Source organism: Lactuca sativa, chromosome 4, assembly GCF_002870075.4.
Source record: "Lactuca sativa cultivar Salinas chromosome 4, Lsat_Salinas_v11, whole genome shotgun sequence".
Lineage (NCBI taxonomy): Eukaryota > Viridiplantae > Streptophyta > Magnoliopsida > Asterales > Asteraceae > Lactuca > Lactuca sativa.
The window spans coordinates 306,382,556-306,392,816 of NC_056626.2; the positions used below are offsets into that span (position 1 = coordinate 306,382,556).

The window sequence follows — 10,261 nt, forward strand, 5'->3', positions numbered from 1 at the left end:
TTAGGAATAGATAAAAACATAGTTTTCATATGTATTTTCATTGTAATGATAAGTTTTTTCCGCAATTTTCAAATAAAAGAATATTTTGATTTTATTTTATTTTAAGTATCCTTACAATGGCATTTGTGAAAACTGTTGTTTATATGTTTCCATTGATAGCAATATTGAAAAATGGATTTGATTTTTTTCGTTTGTGGTAGTGTCATAATTTACCAAATAAGGAAAGATTCTCATCACCTAAGTTTTAGTTGGATAGAAACTTGGAATCATGTAACTAGTATTGTATGATGAATGAGAACTTTCATCTTTGGGAAATTAAAACTAATTCCTTGTTCATATGTATATGTGAGTCAAGTGAAGGACTAGGGGATCGGGTACACTTGGTTGTGCGCTGATAAGGTCCACCACAAAGAATGTTAAAACTATTCATTATGATTTACTAAAGTTTAGTGAATATGGTTATACTTACAAGATTAAGTATAATTCTGAATCGTTGAAAAAGTTTCAATGAGTAGCAAAACGAACAAGAAGAATCAAATTAGAAAGAAAGATAAAAAGTTTCTCCAATCTGAAAAGATGGGAGAGTACTTCAGTATTGTGTTTTATGATTCTATTAGTGTTTTATGATTATCTTAGTGATTATGAAACCATATCACAATTGATCCTCTAAGGACATCTTAGTGCATTTGTATAGCTAAGAAGAGGAATCTTGAATTGTTGAAATGGTTAAATCAAAAGGTGAATCATACTTCGTTCCAAAAACAAGTCTTAGAGTCATACTCCAAGATCAAGCCTTGAGTGACATAATCTTAAGAAATGTTTAAAACACTTGTCAAATGTAGAATAAAAGGTTTCTTAATTTTATACATTTGAAATTGGTAAGTTGTGATGCTTTGGATAAAACAAAGACCAACTAAGGCCAATTGTGTGAAGTGTTAGTCTTTATAACAATCCGTACTAACTCTTGAATATTTGTTTCTCAAGGAATGGTTCTTAACAAAGTGAATCTTATATGTCAAGAGGTCAGTGGGAGTCTTAAAGATATTGAAGAGTTTAAAGAACTAATCAAGAATATTGTTAATCACTAGCCTATGACTTGAGGTTTGTAACCTATCGTGTTGACATATTCTTATTTATGTGCCTATTCCAGTTAAAGTTGACTATGCTTGTGAGTTCTTGTTTGCATAATAACCTAGAAGCAATGGTAGGCCTAGTGCTGCCAGGTGGCAAGAAATTAAGATTGAACAAGTTCAGTGATATCAGCTTGGATTTGTTGCTAACTTAGTCTTGTGATTATGGTTTTGACAAGTTCCCATGGATAGGAACACATACACCATAAAAATCTAAGTGTCATAAGGTTTCTCTCTGATTCATGAAAATGATGGTGAGGAAACGCTTTCACTAAGTAGATTTTAAATATTTAGCAATTGTGATATTTGCATTTCTCAAGTTCGATTATGATTACGACATCCCTCTTTATAGTTCGAATTGTGAGAAATGGCAAAGGTCTAAACAATTGAGACTATGATTACGGCATCCCTCTTTATAGTTCTAAAACTGTTTAGACACACATGTGAGCTATCTAAGGAAATGTGTATGATTTTGGGAAGCTTAGATAAAGTCTTATCGAAGCATCTCATATCAGAAATCTGAACTTTGGTAATGAAAGTCAATAAAATATTGATTTCTAGAAGTCCAACTTATTTCTGACTACATGTCAAAGCTAGTGGGAGCATAAGTGTTATGCTAATAAGGATATAATTATCATGTTAGTGGGAGCATGATTCTTATGATAAGTGTTGCAAGTTAGCAATGTTAATTATAGAAAACAAAAGTTTCAATTTGCAAAGTTGCAGGGTTTGAAAAGTTGTTTTGCTATAATTAAGGGAGAGGAAATTATACTTCATGCCAATTCTAAAAGCTTAGATTGAGATTTTAATCAGATTTAGTCAAGTGTATATATGAACGTTATGTTGGAATGGTTCAACATAAGGAAATTCTATATATGAAAATGTTAATTTCGTTCTCAAAATTTGATTATGATTACGTCATCCCTCTTCATAGTCAGAATTGTAAGAACATGGCAAATAGAAAAATTATAGCAAAAGACTAGTCGAGTATAAATTTTTATAAATGCTCTCCAAATAAACATACCTAACTCCGACAAAACTACAAGCATAAACCTAACTCTAATTAGAACTTTGACAAAATTCTAACGTTAGGTTTTAGATTTTGGAAAGAAAGACTCGATTGCGAGTAGAATGGAAGTGACGATTTTGGTGGGAGTGGGCCCTCTTTCATTTAATTAATAACAAAAAGTACAAGAAATAATTTAAAGAAGGTTTAAATAAAAAAAATAAGTGCATAAAAGTCGTTTTTTTATATATAACGGATCAATTATGCAAGCAATTAAAATCATAGGGACCATTCAAGTCAAAAGAAATAGTTAGGGAATGAAACCATGACTTTTTATAAACTACAAGGACTATTTATGTCATTTAGTCTATAAATGAATTTTCATTTTAAGTCGGGTAAGTTACAAGAATCTTCCTGTACTTATATAAATTTTTTGGATTAGATACCAAAAAGAATTTTGTTGTTGATTTCATCCTTGTACTTTCAGCTTGTTTTGAATGCCACTAACATGTTTTGCCTTTTTCCGTTAAATTGACATAAAAGTACAATTTTTAACCTTTATATTTAATAAAATATTATATACTATTCAATTTTATTATTTTATAGGATACCACTCACTCTAGAGTCAGATCATCACCATTATCATCTCACCATCACCTCCATTGACAAAGAAACCCCATTTCTCTTGTCAATGATGAACAATAAAGTCCTACCTCACCATCAACCTTCAGTGGCGAGTTTAGAATAAAAATCTATATGGTTTATTATTTAAGTGAAACCGACATAAATAAAAAAAATCAAAAATACTACAAGTGGGTCGGATCGTATAAGCAAAAAAATAATAATAATGCTCTTACAAACGAGAATTTACATTCTTGATTTTTTTAACGTTGAAAAATATTTAAAGTTCTTATCAACGGAAAAAAGATTAAAAGTTCTTACGAACTATATATGACAAAGCCGTATGCTTATTTTGCTCATTACCTTCTTCGACTATTTTTTCATATTTATTTTTAAAAAACTTGAATTGATTCTAATTTGTTAAACAAACAACAAACAAATCAACAATTATGGAACTTGGAAGTGAATGTAGTTAAGTAAAGAACAAAGAATCAATTTCCAAAATCATTGACAAATTCATAACTGTGAATGTCAAAGGTGAATCAAATGCTTGAAATTTTGAGGTGATCAATGTAGTTAAGGTATTAAATAAAAACCAAAAAAATGAAAAATCAAATGGCAAATCGTCAAATCGATACGTTTACAAAATTGCCCCATATGAATCAAATAATAAAGGTCTTGGAATTTGGAAAACATTAAACAATTGTCATTTAACAAATACATTAACAAATAACAATGAACATGGAAATTGATTAAGAGAACTACTAAACGTAAATAAACAAAGTTACACAAAGTACCAAAGTAATACAATTGTGAACTGAGAATTGAACAAACCTGTTGGAGTGTTAGTCTAGACGGTGGGTGATGGCGCCCATTGGAAGGAGGTAGTCAGGCAGATGGCGACAGTCGTTTGGTTGAGGGCGACGAAAACGTTGAGGACGTCAATCACAAAATCAATGTTGTTTCAAATCTCCATACTTAAACAAATAAAGTTAAATTCTTTTGTTTAATTACAACTTTTAATGAACTATTGTTTAATGGGTTATTTTAAATAGATTAAGTATTTGATTGGATAATAAGATAGGAATTGTTGGCCTTCAAAATTGAGGTATGAATTTTTATTTTTTTCCGACTAAAGTAGTTCCCCTAAATTTTATAAGGTAGGTCACATTTTTTTTGGTATATAAATTTTTATTAAGCTTAAAAAGTTTGGTGGGTCAAAGGACCACCTTAACTAATACTAAACTCATCAATGTCAACAATTATCGTATATCCTCCTCTGACGTAAAGATGAAGAATACTAAATAAAGAACTCAAGTATCCTACTAACTCGAGTCCAACTTTTTCTTCACCAAGCTATGGTGAGTCTCGTTCACCAACTACAAAGAGAAGTCCACTTGATAAACGATGGTGGCTTTAGAAGGAAGTTTAACTCTAGTTACTCTAGTTTAGTTGCTTTTTTCCAATACTAATGATAGAAGGTTAGGTCTATCGTTTATTTTTAAGAAACTTCCACCATTAATGAATAATAACTTGTTAGAAAATGTAAAACTAAAGGTAAAATAGTAGTTTAACATCTATTTAATGGAAAAAGTAAACAATGTTAATTACAGGGACTTGGGTCAAAACAAACAGAAACCATAAGGATGAAATCCGCAATAAAAATCTTTGAGGGACCTAATCCAGAATGTTTATATAAGCATTGGAACGATTTTTGTAATTTACCTTTTTAGTTTTACACTCTCGTTGTATACAGTTTCTATGTGTCATCTGACCTCCTACAAAAAACTTCACGGAATTTGACCCCTCGCGTCTTCCTTATCTTCGTGGAGGCAAGCTAGCTAGCCGTTTCAACCTGCTTCACTTTTTCACTTCTTTTTGCAGAACCCCACCACGTATGCTCTCTCTCTACCCTTCATTTCTTCTTATTCATAACTGCATCTTCTTCGTTTTCTCTCTCGCTCTATCTTTCTCCGGGTTTTGATGTCTGAATCTATCTGTTATTACACAACAATCTTTGAATTTCTATTGGTTTTTGTCTAATGCCAATTCCGTGAATCTTTTTTTGATTAATGTGTATGAACGTACTTTGTTTAGTTGTCTTTATTAATTCAGCTTCAATACCCATGGTTGCACACCAACTGTTTGTAGAAATGCGAAGCTTAATTTCGTCATCTTGCAAGCTCATATCTACATGCGTGAATTAAGAATTCAATCAATTACCCCTAAGTTCCCGAAACTAGACACAGTTTTGGATTTTGACACTGCCCTTTTGTATTCTCCAAATGCAAAACTCATATGGGTTATGTTCTAAAGTTTAGCACTAACATTATATAACTTTTATACCTGATTGATGTACAAAGTAGAAATCTATACAACATTTCGACTTTGAACTATAAATTTCTATCGATTTAGCCACTGAATGATTATTATAATAAACCTTGATGTGGTTAGTTTGATTCTAGCAGATACATGGTCGAGGAAGTTTTGTGTGTAGGTGTTATATCAAGGGAGGTATGCAATCCTTATGTGAAACCTTGTGGATGTTAAGAGGTGAAGTTTCTCTTTCACTGCATTTAGTTAGTAGTAGAAAGAGCAGAAAGATTTTGGTGAGAAGATCATTGACTAGATCTTGTAGCAGAAGCTCTTCACAGAATATCTTTGGGTCATGGATGGTGGAAACATGGCTACCTGGACAACCTTTGATTTCTGCTAAAGCTAAAGGTATAATAAATCCATATGACAATGTTCCTATAAACTTTACTTGTTTATATGCTTCTGAAAACTCAAATGCTTCCAGTGATTTGACAGATGAAGCAAAACAATTGGAAAATTCCGGAAGTAACTTTGTGGTTTCAAAACAATTGTTGGGTGATCTTGATTTTGAGGATGATTTCAGTTCTGAACTTTATGAACCATACAGCAGATGTTATCAGCCTGTAGAGGAACCCTGGCTTCTAGAAGCTTCCATCTTTTCCCAATATGATAGACAAATAGATTCTTCAAATGATTCAACATGTGAAAATAATATATCAGAAAGAGAGTACCCTGTTGAAGAGCCATGGTTATCTATCAAGGCTCCCACCATTGATGTATCTTTAGAAAACAATGTGGAAAACATCAAGCCAAAGGATCAAAGTCCAAGAATTGAAAAAATATTTGATAAATTGACTCGGGTATCTGTTGGAAATGAGAAAGAAAGTGAGAAACCTGTTAATGAGCTTGAGGAAATTCCAAAAAGATTGTTTCTTGATGATGAGGGTAGGGTAGGTATGCAAGGTACACAACAAGGGGTATCTGTTGATACAGTTATATTGATAAACTCATCTTTATGTACAATGCAAAGGGTTGCTGTAATGGAAGATGAAAAACTGGTTGAAATATTACTAGAACCTATAAAAAACAATGTTCATTGTGATAGTGTATATATAGGAGTAGTCACAAAACTAGTTCCAAACATGGGAGGAGCATTTGTAAACATAGGTCACCCCAGAGCTTCTCTTGTTGGAATAAGTCATCATGTGGAGCCCTTTATATTTCCTCCATTTTCCCGCCATAAAGAACCAAGATCGGTAGATGGGTCTTTGCTTGTTGAGCTTCTAGAACATTCTAGAGTTAATGAGAACAACAAACCCAAATCAGAAGAACAAGAGGTTATCGATAACATTGAGGAGAATGATGATGACATGGATGATGATGAGTTTGATGTGCCTGAAGACTTTCCGGAAGATGTGAATGGAGGTGTGGTTAACTCTGTGGTGTATATTAATGGCAAAAGGAATATATTTCAACCAATCGAAACTTCTCATGATTCAAATCATCAAACCATGACTGAGATTACTGATAGTAACAAGGGTCCATGCACAAATGAAAGTAAATGGGCACAAGTTCAAAAGGGTACTAAAATAATTGTGCAAGTTGTCAAAGAGGGATTGGGTACCAAAGGGCCCACATTGACTGCTTATCCAAAGTTAAGAAGCCGATTTTGGGTATGTGGCTATGTTATTCCTATTTTGGTTGTTACATCTGATGTTAACTTGTAAATTGTAATAACATGATGAGAATCCATAAGTTAGGTCTCAGGTTCAAACCCTAGCATCATCTCTCTTGATCTAGGAACAGTCTGATTTACCTTCCCCCATGTTGGTTGTGGGACCCGTTGGTGGGGGCGCCTAGGGGTGGTGTATACTGTATATTGTATACCCTTTCTTTCAGTGTAAAAAGGGTATACCCCTTGTGTATACCCTTTTTATACTGAAAGAAAGGGTATACGCGTACGCGTATACCCTTTTTTATACTGAAAGAAAGGGTATACGCGTACGCGTATACCCTTTTTACAATGAAAGAAAGGGTATACACTATACAGCATACACCACCCCTAGGCGACCCCGCCAATGGGTCCCATAGCCAACATGGGGGGAAGGTAAATCAGAGTGTTCCCAGATCAAGAGAGGTGATGCCAGGGTTTGAACCTGAGACCTTGCTTATGGATTTTCATCTTCTTACATGCGAATGAAGATCTTGATTATGTTTTTTGAAATGAAAATTTAAAACTATGTTTCAGGTTTTGTTGACACGTTGTGATAGAATTGGGATTTCGAAGAAGATTTCAGGATTGGAGAGGACTCGATTGAGGGTGATAGCAAAGACATTGCAGCCACCTGGTTTTGGTCTTACAGTGAGGACTGTTGCTGCAGGCCATACAATGGAAGAACTTGAAAAGGATCTTGATGGATTGCTTTTGATGTGGAAAGGTATCACTGAACAAGCAACATCTGCAGCCCTTGCTGCAGATGAAGGTGTAGAAGGTGCAATTCCTGCTATGTTACATCGAGCCATGGGTCAAACACTATCAGTAGTCCAAGACTATTTTAATGACAAGGTTAAAATTGGAAATATCTTTTTACTCAATCCTCATTATATTTGTTTACTAATAATGCTCTATTTGTCTGTCTTCAGGTTAAGAACATGATAGTTGATTCTCCAAGGATATATCATGAGGTATAATTATATTATTTCTGAATGCTTATTACCCAAAAATAAATATTTGAAAAATTATTTGCATTTGTGATACACACATTTAGGTTACAAATTATCTTCAAGAAATAGCTCCTGATCTCTGCAATCGTGTTGAGTTATACACTAAAAAGAATCCACTTTTTGATGAGTACAACATCGAGGAAGAATTGAACAACATGTTAAGTAAAAGGTGAGAATCAATTACATTAAATGCAAGAAAAATATTTATTGGATTTTAAAATAAAAACACATTTTGTAGGGTGTCACTCTCTAATGGAGGTTATCTAGTAATTGAACAAACAGAAGCTTTAGTCTCCATTGATGTGAATGGAGGACAATGTATGCTTGGTCATGGAACTTCACAGGAGAAAGCCATTCTTGATGTCAATCTTGCAGCTGCTAAACAAGTAAGCCAAGGGCAATTTCGTCAATTTCTTTTATATTATGCTGAAAATTCACATATATGTAAAATATGGTTTCAGATTGCTAGGGAATTAAGATTGAGGGATATTGGTGGAATTATTGTGGTCGATTTCATTGATATGTGGGATGATTGTAAGTCTATAATCTATATATCTTTCTATATATCTTTTTTACATTTCTTTTTTTTTTTTTCAGCAAATAAACGATTGGTTTATGAAGAAGTTAAAAAAGCAGTTGAGAGAGATCGATCGTTGGTTAAAGTCTCGGAACTTTCTAGACATGGGCTCATGGAGATCACTAGAAAAAGGGTATGTAACTATGTATCAAAACTTAATAAAATTAAAAAAATATGATTCGTTATTTAATTTTTTTTTTTTTTTTTTTTTTTTTTTTTTTTTTTTTTTTTTTATCTCTTAACAGGTGCGACCTAGTGTGACATTTATGATCAGTGAGCCATGTTCTTGTTGTCATGCAACTGGAAGAGTAGAAGCTTTGGAAACTTCATTTTCAAAAATCGAACGTGAAATTTGTCGATTTCTTGCAAGAATGGAAAGGGCAGATCCTGGAAAACCTGAAACTTGGCCGAAATTTGTTCTCATGGTTGACCGATATATGGGGAGTTATTTGACTTCGGGGAAGAGGACACGATTGGCAATTCTAAGTAGTTCTCTTAGAGTATGGATTTTGCTTAAGGTATGTGTAATCGAAAGCAATTGGGGATAATATAATATCTGAATTAAGGAAAAATAAATAGTTTGATTTTGATGCGATGATAACAGGTTGCGAGAGGGTTTACTCGAGGAGGATTTGAGATAAAACCACTGGCGGATTTCAAGGATCATAGAGATGAAGATCAACAAATGAGTCGGACTCAGCCGCCGCCATTTCAGCCGCCACATGCCGCCAGAGATCCGCGTCCGCTGAGACGGAAAGTCACCATCTTTCCGATCAAGAAATGGAAGACCGGTGGCAAGTGAATGAAGAGAGAGAGAGAGAGGTGATTTACATCTTTTTTTTTTTTTTGTTAAACGAAGTTTTATAAATATTATTCGGTAATGACAAATAATAGGGTTTTCGTTATTTACATATCTGAAATGTTATTTAATGATTATAGAATGGAAAATGACTTGAGATGGTAAATTATTTTTTGAAAAGTATACATTTAGTCCATATTTTTTTTTTTTGTAAACTAAACCCTTATACTTTATTAATATGTACACAATAAATCCTTTTGACCGGTTTCTATGGGTTTTGTTAATGTGGAAGCACACGTGAAACTAAAAGCAACTGCACAAAAATTAATTAGCTTAGTCACTCCTTATAAACAAATGTTAACCTCCAAAATCATGAAGAATCACCTTCAAACTCGAACACATAGTAGATAAGAGAAGTGAGAATTCGTAGAAGAAGAAAGATGTCAAGTGGCTCAAGAATCTCCACAGGTTCAAGCAATCAGAGAGTAGATAAGAAAGTCCTCTGTGATTGTGAACACCCTTCAAGAATTCGTACCTCCAAGACCAAAGATAATCCTGGAAAGAAATTTCGAGTGTGCCCTAACTCATTGGTAAATACCAAAAGTGATTTTATTTGTCAAATCGCATCAATTTTCTTCTTCTTACCTTCTATGTTGTTGATTTTATTACTACAGAAACCAGGGAAAAAGTGTAAATTTTTGAATGGATTGATGAAGAACCTGAGAATATGAAGCCCATTGCAGAAGATACTCTTTTGGATTTTGCAGATTATCTTAAACAAGTTTTAGAGGATGTGGCATCTGTTAGAGAAGAAGTGAAACAGTTGAAGGTTATGATTTAGATACTGATTCTGCTGGTCATTGTTAAGGTTATGTTTTGGGGTTGAAGATATGCTTCTTGTGGTTTTAGGGGATTTTGATGTAATAGACTTGTTGTGTAATTCTTGTTTATGTAATGGATGTTGGTGTACTTTATGTTTATGTAATGGTAAATTTTATTGCTATTATATATGGATGTTGATGTAATTAAGTCAGTCAAATGGAGGTAAAACCAAGACAAATTACAGGAAATATTCTTTTATAGACAAT

At 33.3% G+C, this 10,261-nt stretch overlaps 1 protein-coding gene across 4 annotated transcripts; it reads left to right on the forward strand.

Annotated features, from left to right (window-relative positions):
- The first annotated feature begins 4,498 nt into the window (after positions 1–4,498).
- LOC111901528 (ribonuclease E/G-like protein, chloroplastic) lies at positions 4,499–9,356 on the forward strand. Of its 4 annotated transcripts, XM_042901395.2 has the most exons (12): positions 4,499–4,652; positions 5,226–5,310; positions 5,399–5,481; positions 5,569–6,746; positions 7,322–7,639; positions 7,717–7,758; positions 7,842–7,966; positions 8,036–8,183; positions 8,259–8,331; positions 8,395–8,507; positions 8,620–8,892; positions 8,979–9,356. In XM_042901395.2, exons 3-12 carry the CDS (start codon positions 5,430–5,432, stop codon positions 9,174–9,176), a joined length of 2,520 nt encoding a protein of 839 aa, XP_042757329.1. In that variant the 5' UTR covers positions 4,499–4,652; positions 5,226–5,310; positions 5,399–5,429; the 3' UTR covers positions 9,177–9,356. The 4 variants fall into 4 exon arrangements, with proteins under 4 accessions (XP_042757329.1, XP_023753163.1, XP_023753164.1 ...); XM_023897395.3 differs by having other exon boundaries at positions 5,212–5,481; XM_023897396.3 differs by having other exon boundaries at positions 5,223–5,481.
- Positions 9,357–10,261: the final 905 nt, after the last annotated feature.

Excerpts from the sequence above, each read along its gene's own strand:
- LOC111901528 (XM_023897395.3), top strand. The coding sequence starts at position 5,274 with ATGCAATCCTTATGTGAAACCTTGTGGATGTTAAGAGGTGAAGTTTCT. Across the intron at positions 8,508-8,619 it reads TGGAGATCACTAGAAAAAGG|GTGCGACCTAGTGTGACATT; the intron begins GTATGTAACTAT and ends ATCTCTTAACAG. Across the intron at positions 8,893-8,978 it reads GAGTATGGATTTTGCTTAAG|GTTGCGAGAGGGTTTACTCG; the intron begins GTATGTGTAATC and ends CGATGATAACAG.